This window comes from Vombatus ursinus, unplaced genomic scaffold (assembly GCF_900497805.2).
Source record: "Vombatus ursinus unplaced genomic scaffold, bare-nosed wombat genome assembly UNPS02010284.1, whole genome shotgun sequence".
NCBI classification, from domain to species: domain Eukaryota; kingdom Metazoa; phylum Chordata; class Mammalia; order Diprotodontia; family Vombatidae; genus Vombatus; species Vombatus ursinus.
Genome location: NW_020950062.1, coordinates 4205416 through 4225880, shown reverse-complemented (window position 1 = coordinate 4225880; position 20465 = coordinate 4205416). Strand labels below are relative to the sequence as shown.

General features: G+C 38.0%; 1 protein-coding gene across 2 annotated transcripts in view; it reads left to right on the top strand.

The window, feature by feature from the left end:
• COL14A1 (collagen type XIV alpha 1 chain) overlaps positions 1–20465 on the top strand; it is a 250358-nt gene that overhangs the window by 138771 nt on the left and 91122 nt on the right. For both annotated transcript variants that reach the window (XM_027854062.1, XM_027854061.1), the window contains exons 25-33: positions 3720–3866; positions 7357–7422; positions 9855–9994; positions 11095–11218; positions 11403–11546; positions 15912–16076; positions 16689–16727; positions 16921–17059; positions 19060–19202. In XM_027854062.1, the coding sequence (XP_027709863.1) occupies positions 3720–3866; positions 7357–7422; positions 9855–9994; positions 11095–11218; positions 11403–11546; positions 15912–16076; positions 16689–16727; positions 16921–17059; positions 19060–19202 (1107 nt within the window). The remainder of the gene's footprint in view (positions 1–3719; positions 3867–7356; positions 7423–9854; positions 9995–11094; positions 11219–11402; positions 11547–15911; positions 16077–16688; positions 16728–16920; positions 17060–19059; positions 19203–20465) is intronic.

The window sequence follows — 20465 nt, the reverse complement described above, 5'->3', positions numbered from 1 at the left end:
AGCATTTAATAAATGTGAGCTCTCTCTCTTTGTCTCTCTCTCTCTCTCTCTGTTTCTCATTCAGTCATATATATTTTTGAGACTAAATAACAATGCCACTGGTGAACTCATTAGTGTTGGACAGTGGCTAGAATGTCAGGCCTGAAGGCAGGAAGATTCCTCTTTCTGAGAGGTAAAACACAGCTCATTTATAGATGAGAAATTGAGGCAAACACGGTTAAGTGAACTTCTTAGGGTCACACAGCTAATAAGTGTCCGAGGCCAGATTTGAACTTAGGTCTTCCTGACTCCAGGCCCCAGCACTTTATCCACTGTACTACCTAGCTGCCCTAACTGTGGTTCATACAAGATCATAAAACACCATATATCCTGTCCCATAGCCAGCACTTAATAAATGCTTGTTGATCAGCTATTGACTGAACAGGTAGCAGGTCAGGATTTAAGCCTACTTCTTTTGTGTCCAATATCCAATATCCAATATTCTCCCCTTTGTGCTATGCTAGGTATTACCTATCTCACATGGTTTTTTGGCCATCAGATAGGAAGAGGTCATATGAAATCATTCTAAAAATATAAAGGGCTAAAGACTGGACCTATGAATTCATTGGCTTTGGGAACTCCCTGGTGGGGAAACTTCCTCCATTGATGCAGGTTGGCACCTTCTCTTCAACTAATTGCCTAGAATCTGCCGAGCACTGAGAGAGTTAAATGATTTGCTTGTGTCAGGACAGCATGTGAACTTGGGTCTTTCTGGCTCCAAGGCCAGCTCTCTATTCGCTATGCGTGCTAAATATGTTAATACAGTAGAAGGCACTGTATAAATGTAAGACATTATATCAAGAAGAATTTAGAAGGAATGAAAAATGCAGAAAATTTAAAGTAGTTGATAGGCATTCCAACATGCATGATTTAAAAAAAAAAGAAAATAATTACTGACATTCAAAGAATACTTTAGGGTTTATAAAGCTCCTTTCATACAATATCTCATTTGGTCCTTCACTGTGAGGTAGGCATGACAAATATTAGCCTCATTTTCTAGATCAATCAAATGAAGAATAGAGAAGTTAAGGGTTTGCTGAGGATTACACAGAGAGGAGGTGACAGAGCCAGGACATGTACCTCATTCTCTTGACTCTGAATCCAGGGCATTATGTAATGCAGATGTCAGAAGCCTCTCATGGATTCACATGAAAGCTAGATGGCTGCCCTGCCAGGTAGTCTAGTAATCCAAGCAAAAAAGAAGTCTACTAGGGGCAAGAGGGAAGGCAGGTTCCCAAGACTTGAGGCTTTATGGAACTACAGGCAACTGGTACAGTGGATTGAACGCTGGGTCTGAATTCAAATTGGCCTCAGACACTTACTAGCAGTGTCTGGGCAAATCACTTAACCTTGTTTGCCTCAGTTTCCTCATCTGGAAAATGAGCTGGAGAAGGAAATGGCAAACCACTCCAGTGTCTCTGCCAAGAAAATCCCAAATGGGATCACAGAAGAATCGGATACAACTGAAATGACTCAGCAACAACAAGGACTTGGAGTGAGGAAGACATGAATTCAAATCCTGCCTTAGGTACTTACTATCTGTGTAACCCTGGGCAAGTCATAACCTCTCTTAGCCCCAGTTTTCCTTATCTGCAAAATGGAGATAGTAGCAGTACCTACCTCTCAGGGTTCTTGTGGGGATCAAATGAGATAACACATGGAAAACACTTTGTAAACCTTAAAGTACTATATCAACATTAGCTATTATTATTGACTCCGTAGTACCAGAAAGCCCACAATCTACAGCTTCGTAGGTGATAAAGAATACCCAGATTCCTGGTCTCTCCCATTCTGTGTTCTAATCTTCAGGCAGGGGCTTAAGTAGGCATCAGCCTAACCATCCTTTTCAGGACTTAATTATGGGGCCAAAATAATTATGTCTTTGGATATACTGGTACAGTGGGAAGGGTATTCGATTGGGAGTCAGAGAACCTGGGTTCTCCACTATGTCTCTTACTACAAGGCAGTCATTTAATTTATTTGTTTGTTGGCCTCCTGATCTGCAAAATGAAGGCTGCATCCTCTTGGGTTCCTTCTGGTTCCAGATCTCCTGGTTGTGACATTGTTACATAAAAGAATTTGACTGAAACACTTTTCAGTTAAATTTGTTGTTTTAGTAGGTCATAGATTTAGAGCTAGAATTTACCTTAGAGACCATCAAATTCAATCCTCTTATAGGTGAAGAGACCTAGGCCCAGAGAAATGAAGTAACTTGTCCTGGGTTACACAGCTAGTACATGTCTGAGGCTAGATTTGAGCTCAGGTTTTCCTTACTTCAAATCTAGTGCTCTACCCACTGTGCCATCTAGGGATGTATCTATAAAAAAGAAGAGTATCGCCTATAGGATCCACCTCAGTGGTGCTAGCAACAACCATCCCAATTCTTATAGTAATTTAAGAATGATGAAGCACTTTTCTCAGAATAGCTTTGTTGTGTAGGTGCTGTTAACATCACTATTCTCATTTTATATATGAGGAAACTAAGGCCCTAGTAGGTGAAATGACTTGTCCAAGGTCAACCTAGGTCATAGTAAGTGGTCCACAGGTCCTTTGATTCCAAACTCATTGTTCTATTGCATTATACAGGCTGGTAGGAATTCCTGGGAATTTTCATCATATTGAGACAAATTCTCCCACCTCCTCTGTGTTAATACATAGAAGACTGTTCCACCTCTGACCTTGATGCCCTGGCTCTTTAAAGCCCAACCAAAACCCCACCTTCTACTGGAAGCCTTCCTTAATGCCTCTTAGTTCTAGAGCCTTCTTTCTGTTAATTATTTCCTTTTAATCCTGTATATGGCTTGTTTGTACATATTTGCTTGTTTTCTCTCCCTTTAGATTGTGAGCTCCTTGAGGGCAGAGATTGTCTTTTGCCTAGTTTTTGTATCCACAGTGCTTAGCACAGTGCCTGGCATATAGTAGGCACTTAATAAATGTTTACTGACTTGCTGACTGACCTGAGGCTGATTTCAGGTATGTCCTACTCTTGATTATACTCACATCCACACTTACACAATGGTTAAATTGTCGATCCAAAATGACTCTTTGGTCAACAGAGGCATCACTTCCGGATTCCTCTAATTGTAAACTTCCTTAGAATTAGGGAGTAGTCAGGGATTCATTGGAATAGAGAATTCCTGGATGAGGAAAGTCCTGCTACCAATCCAGGTCAGCACCTTCTCTTTGTTTTATTTATTTATTTATTTATTTTTGCTTTTCAGTGAGGCATTTGGGGTTAAGTGACTTGTCCAGGATCACACAGCTAGTGTCGTGTCTGAAGCCGAATTTGAACTCAGGTCCTCTTGACTCCAAGTCCAGAGCTCTATCCACTGCACTACCTCGCTGCCCCCAGCACCTTCTCTTTGAGTTAAGGCCTTCTACAGATGCCCAAAGCACTTAGAAGTGACTTGCTCAGCGTCACACAGTCACTATATGTCAGAGGCAAGACTTGAACCCAGGATTTTCTGACTTTAAGGCTAGGCCTCAATCCAACAAGTCACCCTGCCTCTCTCAACTGACTTATGGATTTAAACTATGATTCAGTTTGTTGAAACTCAGTCTACATGCAACCCTTCCACAACTTATCTGAAAACTTTGATAAGTCTCCCCAGGCCATGTATATAGAAAGTCCAATGGCAAATGACCTTGCTATGTATTTTTCTTTTTTTTTTTTATCACAGATGGGAAGAAGCAAGAATCTACCATGGGTGGAGGAACATCTAGCCATTGCTTCTATGGACTTATGCCTGATTCAGAGCACAAAATTAGTGTTTATACACAACTCCAAGAGATAACAGGACCTAGTGTAAGCATAATGGAAAAAACACGTAAGTGAACTGTGCATTCTCTCTAATAGATTCTCATAGAGTCATAGATTGACATTTGGGATGGGGTAGCCTGGCTGGCTCATAAATCAAGTTCCAATCTCTTCTCCAGTCATGAAATTCATTGCAGGTCCTCCACTGGTCCTTATTACTATGATTTTTTTTTCCCCACCCTTGGTACATGCTTCATAGGGGACTAGATATCAGTCCATAGGTTAACAAAGTCCCAGGTACAATGACTTATATTGTAATCAGAATCCATAAAGAAAAGTTTGTGGTATGTGGCAAGAGGAATAGGGCATAATAACTAGGTCCTGACATTAAAACAGTGGCATATTACCAGAGCCATGGTGGTGGGAATGAAGCCAATCAACTCCCATTCATTGACCCTCTGAGGAGTTATTGCTAGCTTAAAAAGCTTTCCCATTTTTTCCAACTTGGCTGTAGATCTGATGTGCCGAAGGGGAATATACACAATTAAAAGAAGGCATTTTACATTGTCCATTATTTGAAGATTTCTGAAGACCAGGGAGAGTGTTAGCTTAATGAAATGGCATATATTGGAGCCCACTAGCTTTCTCTTGATTTAAAGTCTGCATACATAGAACATTCCTTCATTTTAATAACTGTTCTGGGGGTAACCCTGATTTATACAACTACTCAAGGCTATACTTGGAATCTCTATGGAGGCAAGGAATTTGAACGCTGTATTCTTATCTTTATGTGTGGGTTGTTGGTTGTGCCTACATCTTTTAAGTCTCATTGGTTGAGATACAAAAAGCCATCAATAATGTCACTTTCCTTAAAAAAGGAGGGACAGTTGTTTAGGAAAGAGACTCAAAAGTTTGAGTCATAGACCTTCAGAACTGGGTGATCTCTTAGAATCTTAGGACTTTAGAAGCTACCCAGCCCAATTTCATATTCAGGGGAAACTTTCTTCTATAACATTCCTCATAATTATTCAGTCTGTGAGTGGTATTCATTAGAAAGTTCATGAATTACACCAAAATTTATCTTATTGCAACTTCTAACCCATTGACTTTTGCCCAGCCTTGGGGACCAATGCAAAGCAAATCTCTTCCCTCATTTACACACCACCTCTACAAATCTTAGAAGACAATTATATATATATGGTGAACAGCTCCTATTGAGCTCCACCTAGTTCCTAATGGCTCATTTTCACAAGTACACTGTTTTGGCTACTTTGGCAGACTTCCAAACTATAAAGAACCTATTTGACAATTTCACTTGAGTTTTGCTCTTGCTTTAAAGATAAAACATTAGCAATGTCTTAGTTTTTCACATTTTTATTGTGATTGTGTGTGTATTCATGTGGGAGAAGGGTTGATAATGATTATCAACGTACCATTTCTTCCAAAGATTTTGTAAGAATCAAATGCAGTGTCTTTGAGGTGAACTGTAATGACTTTTAGGAAACTTGCAAAAAATTTATTACACTAAAAATCCACATGAATTCATTTCATTATTGCTATTAGTTTAATAGTTAAACCTCATAGAATTGGGGGGAACATTAGAGACCAACCTAATATAGTCATTCATTTCACAGTTCAATGAAAGTTGATATTGAAACTTAAACACTTCTAATGCTCAAACCTCTAACTGCTCAAACACTTCTAATGACAGGAAATAAATGCTATCACAAGGAAGCCTGTTGGATTATCAGACAACTCTGATTGTCAGAAAGTTCTTCCTTATTTTGAGCTAAAATCTGCCTCCCTTTATCTACTCTACCCAATGGTAACTATTTTTGCCTTAGAAACCAAATTTTCTACAAATATTCTTTATTTTCTGTGATAATCTTTAGATATTTGAAGTCATCTGTCATCAATTTCAGTCTTTTTGTTTCTAAACTTTTATTTATTGATTAGCATTTTAAAAGATATTTTGAGTTTCAAATTTTCTCTTTCCAACTCTCTCTTACCTATTAAGAAAGCAAACAAGATGGTGTCAATTATACATGTGTAGTGTTTTCTCCAAACTAAGTAAACACACTCACGTCCTTTCATTGTTTCTCATATAATTCAGCTTCTAGTAGCTTCATAGATGTAATATCAATGTCGATGTCAATGTTCTTTTTGTTTTTGTTTTATTTTGTCCTTAGGAAATGTTTATTTCTTAGTCTAAAGGACCCAATGAAATTAAACAAATGGCCCCAGATTGCAGAAATAGGAGAAGTGGATGGAAGTTTCATATAAGCAGATTTAAGGTTATAATCTCAGTTATCCTGGACTGGCCAAGAACTAGTGGGTTCTCCCCACTGGAGTCTTCATAAAAAGCCTGAATGACCATTTGCTAGTCATATCCTACAGTTGATTTCTCTATGTAGAGTTCGAACACCTAAGATCAATTCCAACCTTTCCTAGTGTTGAATTCATGCCCTTCCCGTCCCCAACTGCCAGTACCATTCTTTCCAAGCTACTTTGTAAAAAAGAAAAATATATATATACATACATGTATATGTTTGTATTTGTTCCCTTTATATTTATAATGCATATAATTTATGTGTACTTGCATAATTCATTAGAATCCCTCTTTTTTCTTTCTTTTTTAAAATTTTTAACATTTCTATTTAAAGTTTTGAGTTCCAAATTCTGTCCCTCTCTCCCCATTCCATTCCTGAGATGGTAAGCAATCAGATATAGGTTATACATGTGCAATTATGCAAAACATTTCCATATTAGTCATTTTGTACTACTCAAATAGAAAAAATTAAAGAAAGAAAGTGAAAAATAGCATGCTTCAGTCTGTATTCAAACAGTATCAGTTCTTTGTCTGGAGGCAGATAGTATGCTTCATCATGAGTCCTTTGGGATTATCTTGGATCATTGTATTGCTGAAAATAGCTAAGTCATTCACAATTCTTCATCAAACAATATTGCTGTTACTTTGTACAGTCAATGTTCCTTTTGAAATGTAGCTTTCAGAATTTAACCCAGTACTACAGAGTTTTCAGATGAGCTTGGAGTATGGTCAGACTCTTTCCTCCCTCAGTCTGGATTCTGATGATGCCCAATTCAGTAGTATTGGAAGAAGAAGTTCAGTTGAACAAGAATTGATATTCTGTTGTTAATTATGTAGACAGAAGTTGAGCTTCTGCCTTCTTCTGTGTTTGAACTTGGCCAGTAACTAGAATACATTTTTTTCCAGATGCACTTTTTCAGGGGAAACGTACTTTTCCCAGAACTGTTGCACTAAATCAATGTTACAACCACTTTAGAGCTGACGGTTTCATTAAATTTGCTCCAGGTGGCTAAATGGAATTATTTGAAAATGGCACCCAGGCCTTCTCTCTGCAGATGAGGAAATAGATGAGCTAATTCCCACAAATTGTTGTTGATGTCTGTAGCCACAAAATTCTAAGGAAGAACAGATGGATGTTGTCAAAATAATTGAAGCTCCCCCCCAAAATAATTATTGCCTCTTTAATGATATTATCTCTTTTGGGCTCTTTTTAATTTTCTCCAATTTCCAGGACCAATTCCAACTCTACCACCCGCAACAACCACACCTCTTCCAACCATTCCTCCAGCAAAAGAAGGTAAGATAATAATAATAATGTACTTGCAGTTTTGAATTTTTGTCATTTTATTTGATTAGTTAAAAGCTTAAGTGAGCAGTCAAAGGCATCCTTTGTGTTAACTATTTTACTATGATTACTATTATATTATTGATATAATCTATTGAGCAAATGAAATATAATATTAATGAACTATGTTCTACATTAATTGCATATTATATGATGCACAAATGTGTTGTTTCAATATATCATATGTAATAATAAAGATGTGTTACACTGCACTGAGTTAGTACCAAAGCAACTGCATAAAGCCATAGTTCTTGTCCTGAAAGAGAATTATCTATTATAAATAGACCATTTTCATTCAATATGTTCAGTCTAAAGAACAAAAGTAATGAATGTTTCTGCCAGGGAAGAAAAAATTAGGAAGTTTATGAATAAACATTTACAATTTTGTTGTAAGGTTGTAGTTTGTACTGGTGGAAGGCATTCTCCAACCGATGAAGTCAGTTTATGTGTCAGTCACTGGACTAAGAACTGGGGATATATAGAAAGGCAGAAGGCAGTCCCAGCCCAAAACGAGTTCATAATCTAGTGGGAGATGGGGAGAAAGATAACATGCAAATAACTAATACTATCAATCTTTATAGAAGAAAGGCACTAGAATTAGAAGGGCTTAAGAATGGATTCCTGTAGAAGGTGGGATTTTAGCTGAGACTTAAAGGAAGCCAGGGAAGCTAGGAGGTGGAGGTGAAGAGAGAGAACATTCCATGAATAAAGGACAGCCAGTGGAAATGCCAGAGTTGGGAGATGGAGTGTGTTGTTTGAGAAATAGCAAGGAGACCAGTGTCACTAGATCTAAGTATAAATGAGTGGTGGAGGGAGCTTAAGCTACAAGGAGTTTGGAAAGGTATGTGTTTGGGGGAAGGAGAGTGGACTAGGTTTTAAGGAGCTTTGAATGCCAAACAGGATTTTATATTTGATCCTGGAGGTAATAGGGAGCCACTGAGTTCATCGAGTAGGGTGGTGACATGGTTGAATCTACTCTTTAGGAAAATCACTTTGATGACTGAGTGGAGGGTAGAATGGAATGGGAGGAGCCTTGTGGCAGGCAGACCAACCAGCAGGCTATTGCAATATTTCAGATCTGAGAAGTTGAGGGTCTATACCAGGGTGGTGACAGCAGCAGAGAAGAGAAGTGGGCTTGTTTGAAAGGTGTTAAAAAATATAAAATCAACAGGATTTGGCAACAAATTGGATATAGGGGTAAGAGATAGTGAGTAGCGAAGGATGACAGATAGGTTGCAAGCCAGGATAGAGGGAGGATAGTGTTGCCCTCAGCAGTAATAGGGAAGTTTGAAACAGTGGGAAAGATAATGAGTTCAGTTTTGGATATGCTGAATGTAAGATGCCTGTGGGACATCTAGTTGGAGATAGGGGCCTGAAGGTTAGAAGAAAGGTTAAGATTGGATAAGAGGGTTTGAGAATCATCAGCATAGAGATGATTGAATCCATAGAAGCTAATGAGGTCACCAAGTGAAATAGAAGAGAAAAGTGGGAAAGGAGAGGAGACAAGGGGTCAAGATTGCCTTGTTCATAGCCCTGACACCTTAACTTCCTACCTCACAATCTGCTCCTAAAACAACTAAAAAGAGCTCAGAAATTCATGCTACACTGCAAAAGACACAGTCTGATTTTATAGCTTTTCTTTACAGCGCTTTGTGCTAGGATATTGCTGCACAAAAGCAGCACAATGACCCAAGTCTCTAGCCTACCTACCTTCTATTCAGGCTTTCTCATACAGGTTTCAATGCATAACCAGAGTTACACTTGCACCTGCATGTCCATACTCAATTACTCTCTCATTATCTTAAAACACTCTGACCATAAACTCATTCTCCATTTACACTGTTATTTTCTCACTTTTAGCATGTCTCCAATATATTCCTAGAAAAACTCTCCTCCTAAGTTCCTTTGACCCCCACTCCAAAGTGATGCTTTTTACCTCCTCACTTAATTAAAATCAGTGGTTATCAGAGTTTTTGTAGGAGCTAATGGATATTTAGGAGGATAGCTGGGAACCAGTATTCATGGAGCAGAATAAAAATGAATTTTCACACCATTCCCTCTGCCTTCAGTAAGTAACAATGTATGATGATCAAGACCTTAAGACAAAGGTTCTTGACCTGGGCTCCATGGTCCTCCAAGAGGCCTGTGGATAAATTTTGAAGGGTTCATGAATTTGGATGGAAAAAATGGGTCCTTTTTTTTTTTCTACTAACTTCTACCTAAAATTTAGAGTTTCCTTAAATTGTAAATTTAAAAAATTATTCTGAGGTATCAGTAGGCTCTACCAGACTGCCAAAAGGGGTCCATGACACAAAAATGATTAAGACCCTCTTCCTCAAGAGAGACATAAATAGAAAATTTCTTAAACAATTCTTGTTGTCCAGTTTGTAAGGCTGCCAAGGCAGACCTAGTGTTCGTGGTGGATGGATCCTGGAGCATTGGAGATGACAATTTCAATAAGATCATTAAATTTCTATATAATACTGTTGGTGCCCTGGACAAGATTGGAGTGGATGGAACTCAAGTAAGTCTCACCAGTCAATTACACCAGTCCATTATTTTGTAAAACTAATGCCTATGAAAATGTAGTGATGAAACTGTTTTTTGTCTTCTGTCATTGTTTTGAGAACACATAAAAGCCTAAAGTGTACCAGAAATAAAGGCAAATGGTAGAAAATGGACCTACAGTGACATAAATGTGTCTGTAACATTCCCCTGATTGGCCTTCCCAGATTTCAGTGCTCTTTAATGTAGAGAACAGAGAGGTGAAAGCCATGTCTGTATGATGATAGGCGCCAATGAAAAGTATAGAATTTGGCATGTGTGTGTGTGTGTGTGTGTGTATATCAATATGCATACATATATGTATAATAACACACATTTGTATAAACTTATGGTTTGTGTATATATAAAGATATATACACAAATAAAATATACACATATAAAACATACATATCTATATCTATAGATATAGATATAGATATAGATATATAGATACGTCTCACCAGATGGATGATTCAGTCCATTCTATTTCCAATGATAGTTTTAAAAAGTTAAAAAACTGACTTGGATAAAGAATGGTTGACTTGACGACCACATAAAAATATAGTGTCAGTAAAAATATAGTGCCAGGGGAACATGAGTTTGTAATTTAAAAAAATATTTTCTTTTTTTCCCTCATTACTTTCTTAAAATTTATGCAATCTCATAAATTCCAAAGTGAAATCTAATGAACTAGTGGTCCAACGTGGCATGGAACTGGGAATATGGCAGTCTGGGCTTTTCTCAGCTCAAATTTTCTGACCTTTGTCAAGTTATGTGACCTCTTTATAACATGTTTTTCTGATCTATAAAATAAAATTCTATCAGTCATATGGAGGTTTTATTTTCCTCCTTATTTTTTCATATGGCATTTGTAAGAATGAACTTCTTATCTCCATAGACTATTTGCAGGGGAGGAAAGTAGTTTTTAATCCCATTCTCAATTTTGATCTCCACTATATAACATGTATTAAGTAAAATATCAGTTAAATTTATGAGATAAATTAAGCAAAAAGTAAAGACTTATTGATCCTTGAAAAATGTTAACTAGTCTGAAGTAAAGTTTATGCCTTCTATTCTCAGGTGTCCATTGTTCAATTCACTGATGACCCCAGAACAGAATTTAAACTAAATACATATAAAACCAAGGACACTCTCCTTGAGGGGATTAAGAATCTTTCTTACAAAGGCGGAAATACAAAAACAGGTAAGGAGAAGCCCCAAAGAATGAATGATTATCACTTAATTACTGAAAACATATTTTTGAAGTCCATTTGTTATTATTGACGTCCACTTAGTCAGGGAAGTTTCACTGAAGGTTTCAAGTTTTTTGGTTGTTTTAATGAGAGTCATTCTGAAGTTGAGCCCTTTACTTTTTTAAACTCTTTCAGGAAAAGCGCTTAAGCATGTTCGAGATGCCTTGTTTACTGCCGAAGCAGGAACAAGAAGAGGCATACCCAAGGTTATCGTGGTCATCACTGATGGGCGATCACAGGATGATGTAAATAAAATTTCCAGGGAATTGCAACTAGAAGGTAATTATACATATAATGATAGCGGAAATAATTCAACTTCATAAATATTAATTAAGCAACAACCATATGCAGAACCTTGTGTTGCCTGCTGGGAGAGATATAAAACTTAAAAGGGGACATGCTCCCTGCCCTCATGGAGTTTATAATCTAGTGCAGGAGTGGGGAACCCTCGACCTCGAGGCCACATATGGGCCTCTAGGTCCTCAAGTAAGGCCCTTTGACTGAATCCAAGTTTTATAGAACAAGTTCTTTTATTAAGAGGATTTGTTCAGTGAAGTTTGGATTCACTTGAAGACCTAAAGGGCCACATGTGGCCTCGAGGCCGAAGGTTCCCCACCTCTGGTCTAGTAGAATAATATGATACACACACACACACACACACACACACACACACACACACACACACACACACACACACACACACACACACACACATACACACAAATAACCGTAATGCAAAGTGATGTATAAGAAATTCAGAAGGTGGGTACAAGCCAAGGTCTCCATAGGAGAAAGATCATTTCTGATTTGGACAAGAGGAGGGGCAGGTAGAGGAAAGGCTTTATGGACAATGTGGAATTTGAGTTAGGTCTTAAAGGACTTCAACAAGTGGAAATCAGAAGAAGGATTAGGGTATTTTAAGAGCAGAGAACAGCATGTGAGAAGGCATGGGAATGGTCCAGAATGAGATATGCACAGAGGTTGGCAGGAGAATACTATTTGGTTAGAGTATAGTATATATAAAGGTGAATAGTTTGAGATAAAGCTGGTATCACATTATGGAGAACCTTGAATGCTGTGTTAAGAAGCTTAACATTTATAGGCAGTTGGGATTCAATGAAAGGTCATAGAGGAGTGATATGATCAAAAAGTATAAATGATGGGGCAGCTAGGTGGTCCAGTGGATAGAGCATCGGCCCTGGAGTCAGGAAGACCTGAGTTCAAATCCGGCCTCAGACACTTGACACTTATTAGCTATATGACCCTGGGCAAGTCACTTAAGCCCATTGCCTAGCAAAAACAAAACAAAACAAAAAAAAAAGTATGTATGATGAAGACTACCTTGGCAAGAATATGGACCAGGCCAGTAAGGTGTGTGGGAGAAAGTGGAGGCAGGTTATAAGATTATTACACCTCTTTTTTGTTTTTCTTTGCACAGAAAAATGTTCTTGTTGATGTTTACTAAGTTCATGAGAAAGAAAAATTTTAAAATAAAAGGAACAATAAAAAAGGTTATTGTAAAGGATAATAAAAACAATAATGGTAAATGATAGTGAAAACCTAGATTAGGGTGATGAAGAAGGCACAGATGCAAAAGAGATTTCAAAGGGAGAAATGACCAGATTTGACAATTCATTAGGTCTGAAAGTTGTTGTTATTTGTCCTTCATTCTTGAAGAGGACTATAACATTGGGGAGGTGATGCCATGCCATGAAAGTGAATTGGATTTAGGTGAGGGAGGGCTGTGCAAAGTCACCAGCCTCACTCTTTCCTCTGGAGCCATCTGGGCAGCTGGAGATGGCCCTGGAGGCAGTGGAAGACCTTGACCTTTTTAACAGGTCTCAGTTTGACTGAGGCAATGCCCATTCAGTGATTAAGGCTAGGTAAAAACTGAGGCAGAGAATGGCCTCCTTTACCTAGTCAAAAAAAAAAATCAATCTGGAGGGGAAGACCCTCAGGGTTTCTGGCTGAAACAGAAACAACTGCTATTTGCATTCACTCTGAGCCAATCAGGGCCCAAATAGTAACCAAGTGGGGGACCTGTTGTGGGCCAATCAATGAGAGCCAGAGTGATTTGAAGGTAAGGAAGAGGAAAAATCAAGAACCAAGTTTTCTAATGTCAATGACTGACTGAATGGTGGAATCTCTAACTAAAATAAGTTTTCATTGTTTCCTAAATCCAAACTCACATGAAATATATGTGTAAATATTACATATATTATTAAATTATTCTTGCTATCCACTTTTTGCCTCTTATAGACTTCAGCAATCTGCCATATATGATTCACATAGACCGCCCCCCAGGCTATTCCCTCAATTTGTATACATACTGTTAGGGGTGGTGGTAGAGGGTGGTGGTAGAGGCTAACCTCTGGTGTGGGTACGGATGGAATGATGGGGGCAGGATTTGAACCCAGATCATTTGAAGCAAACCAAGTCTTGTTTTGCTTCCAACTAATCAGAAATTAGGACATAATTAGCTCAAAGCAAAGGCCTTTATAGCACAAAGAATAGTAGCAAAAGCGTGAGTGTATACATAGATTATATATGGTGGTTTCTATACTAGTAGAGAGGAAAAGGGAATGATATGTGGCCTAGGCAACACATTTCAATGCTCTGATGTCTTTTTCTCTTTATATGGTGTTCCACAATAATACAATCACAGGTCTGGATAAACAAACAAATAAATATCAATTTCATATTGGTACATTTTAATATCAGAAGATTCCTAGGATGAAGATAGTAGAGTCAGAGAATCTTAGAACTGGAAGGGAACTTAGTTTCTCTACATTTTTCAGAAATAGAAAATTAGAGGGGCAGCTCAGTGGCACAGTGGTTGGAGAACCAGCCCTGGAGTCAGGAGGACCTGAATTCAAATCCGACCTCAGATACTTACTAGTTGTGTGACCCTGGGCAAATCACTTAGGTGATTCCATCAAAAATAACCAAACAAACAAAAAAGAAATAGAAAATGAGGCACAAGTAATATATGACAGATCATAGAACAATCAGAGAAAACTAGACTTATTACCCAAGGATACTTGAAATTGTACTCATGGAGGATTTGCTTTGTGTACTACACTACTTCTCCTGGGCATAGCGTCTCTTTTTTTGGGTAGGATGCTCAGCTAGGCTCCCTCTCTACAACTCAATTCCTCATGGCCAGGGCCAACTCTCAACTCATAAAGTCTCTCCTGTCCTATGCTTGATTCGTGGATCTGCATCACCTGAATTTTTAGTGTCTTAATTTTTAAAGGATTTTCAGGGTTATGAGTGAGCCTGAATTAGTCAATAGCTAATTGCATCAATTTTGATAAAAGAACTTCACACAGTGAATTAGAAAGTTAAGCCCTTATTTACTCTTCAGTGATTTTATGTGCTGGGCTGAAGATAAGTAAATTGATCTGGGATATCCTGATCAACTCCCCTCTATGCCACTCTGCGTACAATGCACTGTCTACACAAAGGAAATCCTCTATGAGTACAATTTTAACTCTCCTTGGGTAATAAGTCTAGTTTTCTCTGATTGTCCTATCACCTGTCATATATTACTTGTGCCTCATTTTCCATTTCTTTTTTGTTTGTTTGGTTATTTTTGATGGAATCACCTAAGTGATTTGCCCAGGGTCACACAACTAGTAAGTGTCTGAGGTCGGATTTGAATTCAGGTCCTCCTGACTCCAGGGCTGGTTCTCCATCCACTGTGCTACTGAGCTGCCCCTCCAATTTTCTATTTCTGAAAAATGTAGAGAAACTAAGTTCCCTTCCAGTTCTGAGATTCTGTGACTCTACTATCTTCATCCTAGGAGTCTTCTGATATTAAAATGTACAAATATGAAATTGATGTTTATTTGTTTGTTTATCCAGACCTGTGATTGTAATATTGTGGAAACACCTTCCAATGTTACCAATAGGCAACTAGTTTGTAACTTACAGTTTTAGAGACCTGTCTGGTACACTGAGACTTTAATTGGCCTCTTCATGGTTGCACTACTAATATGTGTCTGAGGTAGAATCTTAACTCAGATCTTGCTGATGCCAGGGCAGGTCTTCTGCCCACTCTGTGAAATGTTAAATTATATATTTGTGAGAATTATATTGTGTTGCTATTTTCAAGCTCCTTAAAATAGAAAATGAGTAGTAATCATGAAATAATGATTATGTTTTCAAATTAGTACATAAATTACGATGAATTATAATAAATACTTTGTCCCACTTCCTTCTAGTTATATATTTTATACTTTGGGCTAAAGACAAGAAAATTGTAGGTGTTATGACCTTAGTAGTCATATAATCCAACTCTTCCATTTTATAATAAAGGAAATTAAAGCACAATTACTTGCCTAAGGTCACACAGTAGGATGACAATCCTATCTGATTCTAGGATCAGAGCTTTAGAGCTGGAAAAGACCTTAGAAGATATCTAGCTCATCCTCACCTCATTTTACAAATGAAGAAACTGATGCCCAGAGAGATTAAGCAACTTGCCCAAAGTCACACAGGTGGTGAGTGATGGAAGCAGGATTCAAACCCAGGTCATTTGACTCCAAATCTAGTGCTCTTAAAGACTAGACAAGTCTTGTTTTGCTTGAATTTTCCCCTCCTCTTCAGACTAATCAGAAATCTGGTCTCTTTCTTCCACAGGCATCAGCGTTTTTGCAGTTGGTGTCGCTGATGCAGATTATGCAGAACTGGTTAGCATTGGCAGCCAGCCCAGCTCGAGACACGTCTTCTTTGTGGATGACTTTGATGCCTTTAAGAAAATTGAAGATGAGCTGATTACTTTTGTCTGTGAAACTGCATCTGCAAGTTAGTTCTTTGAATCTGTGGCTGCTTGTTCATTGGGTACTTGCAGGCTGAAGCAGTTAATCCTTGTTGAATAATGAATCCCATGCTGATTTCAGGAAGAATTGTCAACTTGACAAAGGCTCTCATAATATCTTTCATCTCAGATGCTACTTTTTGTAGAAAAGAGCACGTGGGGATTTTACTGTATTTTTGTTTTTCCCACTTAGGGGTTTTAGGTTGATAAAGGCTTTTCCTAATCAAATGGGTGTTAAAGACCAGTTTGATTTAAAATAGTTCCTATAAATACTTTTCAGAAAAATACCAGCACGTTTCCTTTCTCCTCATGCTCATAATGGCCCATTTATTCTAATGGGCATCAGACTGGCGCATGTGCACAGACACAAGAATAGAGTTCTGGGGTTTTGCTTTTAATAGTGGTGGTTAGTTGAAATGTTTGGTATCTTTGGGAAGCCAGGGAAAATAATAGCCACATATGACTTGGAGGCTTCAAAGTAATTCATCTTCATAGAAATTATTTAACTTCTTTTTCAGGTTAGGGGTGAGGGGAGGTTAGAAGTGGGGAAAGTACATTTGGAAATATATCTGAGCGACCTTCCTTTTTTTTTTTTTCAGCTTGCCCTCTGGTCAATAAGGATGGCAACAGTCTTGCAGGTACAGTGCTATGGGCCGTGCCATTTTGCAAATGCCAGAGGATAAAATGAATCCTATCTCATGTCCATTTATTTCACTGAAGTCCATTCATTTTACTTGTTAAGATCACAGCTGTAATCTGGAGATAAGTTCTCTTTTCTGTCATTGTCTGTTCAATTCAACTCTGACCTTTCCAAAATGTTATGCTTTTCAGGATTTAAAATGATGGAACTGTTTGGTTTGGTTGAAAAGGATTTTTCAGCGGTAGAAGGGGTTTCTATGGGACCTGGCACTTTCAATGTGTATCCATGTTACCAGCTACATAAAGATGCTCTGGTTTCCCAGCCTACCAAGTATGTTCATTTTAACTTCAGCATATCAAAGTCATTGTTCTTTTAGATCTTAAAAAAAAATAAGTTATCTCATGCTATCATTGTCATGATGTGTTTGGGAACATTCTTAGTAGAATGATACCAGATAAAATTGCAACACCAAAAAAATGTCGAATTTGTTCATTCTTTTGGAGAATAAGCTCTCAAAAGTTTACTCATAGACTCCGTATGCCAAATCTGTGTCTGTTTGTGCCTCATTTCTCTTGTTAAGTTGTTTATGTAATGTTCCACTAATATTTTCCATATCTTAAAAAAATAGAGCATAACCATACCAAAGTTTAAAAAAGAGGGAAAAAAGTATGTGTATACTTAAGCTCTTAGGTGATACAGTGGGGAGAGTGCTGGATTTGACAGCAACACTTAAATTTGAATCCAGCTTCAGACATTTACCAGCTTTGCGACCCTGGGCAAGTCACTTAACTTTTCTTAGCATCACTTTCCTCAACCTATCCCGTTGGAGATATCAAGTTGTGAGAATCACAACTTGTGAGAATCATGTTAGCTATTATTATAAAAAGTAGAGTAGTACCCTATCTTCAAACTCTTCCTGTCTTAATGGTTTCTTTGCTATTGCTTACAAATATTCCTAGGTGTCTCCCATGCTTTAAAAAAAATCCTCACTAAACCTTGCCATCTCTCTAGTTGTCAGCCTATATCTCTCCTCTTCCTAAATCCATTGTTTCCACTTCCTCTCTTCTCTCTCTCTGTCTTTTCTATACCCTTTTTTAATCTGTCTCTTATATATTACTTCCCTTCATGCATTCTATAGCCTATCTATAGTGATCTAGTTACTATTTCTCTCCTGTCTCTGTGTCTTAGCATGAGTATCACCTCTTCCCCTTGTAATCACTGGCTTTCTTGAAGACAGTCCAAACACCACATTCTGCATGAGGCCTTGCCTGACCTCCTTGCTGCTAGCACCTTCTCCACCAAAGTTACCTTGTATTTGCTTTGAATATGTCTTGTGTATAACTATAACTGTAACTATATATGTGTGTATGTACCTACGTAGTTACATGTTCTCTTCCCCATTAGAATGTAAGCTCTTTGGGTGAAAGAACTTTTCACTTCTGTCTTTGTATTCCCAGCTCTACCATAGTGCATGCCACGTAAGAAGTATTTGATAAAGATTTGAATTATTAATTCATTGGCTCAGATTGGAATGAGAAAAAGCAGCTTTTTCAGACATATGAAAATACAATTCCGTCTAAAAAATTATACATTTGAGATCAATGTTTCATTACAGTGATTTACAAGGACCATCCACATTCTTTTGTTGTGCTCTCATGATAAGTGGTGCTGGAAATAAATAAGCTATTAGCTTGGGCTTAAAATCATTTTTGGTCATTTGAAGATTTTTATTCTCTTCACATTTATTATGTCATTTAATCTATAGGACGTGTTTTCACGTTGACATCTGAAGTAATTATCGAAGAGCATCCTCTTTCTAGAAGTTAATATTTTAAATAATAGAGGTGATAGTTGTAGTTGGTATTTGAACAATATTGCTTTGAGGAATCTAAGTCCTAGGATCTTAGAATTGGAAGGATTACAGGATCATAGAATCATAGATGTAGTGTTGGAAGGTAGCAGAGAGGTCATGCAGTCCAACAACCTCATTTTACAGATGAAGAAATTGAGACCTAGAGAAATTATCGAGGTAGTAAGTTTGAGACTACTTATCGAGGTAGTAAGTGACAGAGTCAGAATTCAAGGTCCTCTGTCTTCCAATCTAGTACTTTTTCCCCCATTGTACAAAGGAACTTTAAGATCCAGCTCCTAGTTTTTTTTGCTAAATAGAACTACAAAAGCTGATGCAAGATTTCCTGCATAAATGAGAATGGTGGCTGAACATATGGAATTTGGGGATTTAGTGCATGTCGCATTCCCAGTCTCTTATCTCAAATTTACTCTAGAGACAGTTATTATTTAAAACATTGTGATCTTCTCTCCTCTAACAGATATTTGCACCCAGAGGGATTGCCTTCAGACTACACCATCTCTTTTCTATTCCGGATATTGCCTGATACTCCTCAAGAACCATTTGCCCTCTGGGAGATTTTAAATAAGGACTCTGACCCACTTGTTGGAGTCATCTTAGACAGTATGTTTATGAATTTGGATTGTATTTATGTGTGTGTGTGTGTTCAGTTATTTGTGCATGCGTGTGAATACCACTTTACAATAGAAATTTTAAAGGCCAGGTGCCATGCTGTCTGTCATCCTTACAAAGATCTGTGTTTTCAGCCATGTGGGTTTCCCTGATATGATGCAAATTATAACCCTTCCTCACCCAAGCAATGGGTCTTTATGAATTGCTGCAGTCAATGTGGTGCTTATCATTTGGACTATGAACCTCTAGGCTAGTTCTCATGCAACAATCTGTTGTGACAGTTTGCTTTCTGTAGGACCAAAGATCCCTGCCACCATAATGAGGCTTCAGAGGAACACATTGAATACAATTTACATAGGGCTTTCATATTTCACAATTCACCTCATTAAATTCTCTTATCAGGAAGTACAGAGGGCGGATTTTACCCCCATTTTAGAGATAAGGAAACTGATCCTCAAAGAGCTTAAGTGATCTGTCCAAGGTTGTATTGGCAGCAGCTGGACTTGATTATTCTTGCCTTTAGTCTAGTATTCCCTTCTACTAACTTTTGAACAGAAGAGTCACTTTATATACGTATATAAACTCTGGCTTTATATATTGGTTCTCAAAAGCTATGCCTCTTGGCATATGGCCTGGTAGGTTCTGGACAGGTTTCAGTTAAAGTCCTGGCAATAGACTGCGTTGGCTTTCTGGGTTCCAGGTTAAGTAACAAAGGCTCAGCACTATCAGACTGACCATTTGGTTATCAATTTTTTTTTGACCATGGCAAGCCATGGAACAAAGGAAAATACAAAATGGTCCTCAATCCTCTGCAGCTTTTTCCTGTTTCTTTAGTGATGGTGTCCAACCATAGACAGGTAGAAAAGGGAATAGAAGGGGCGAAGAATTATGCTTTTTATCCTTGGACAGATGCTGGTAAAACATTTATTAGATGCTTCCTGTGTACCAGGCACCATGCTACAAGTTGCCCAGGATGGGCAATCATGTAAAGTCCATGTCATTGGTAGTGAACCACTAGTAGTGTAGAGCTATTAAGGCCTAAGATTGGAACCAAGAAGATTCTGCTGATAGAATGTGTCAGCTGTTGAGTTTTGAGCTTTGGAAAATTGAAATGAGTGTGATCTCATAGGCTCTGCTTTAGAAGAGAGAAAGATGACAGAATAACCTCTATCTACATTTTTTGAGAGAAGTACTACCTAGTTCTCTGTGTATTAAACCATTCTAGCACCCACAAAGTAGGTTATTAATAATTAT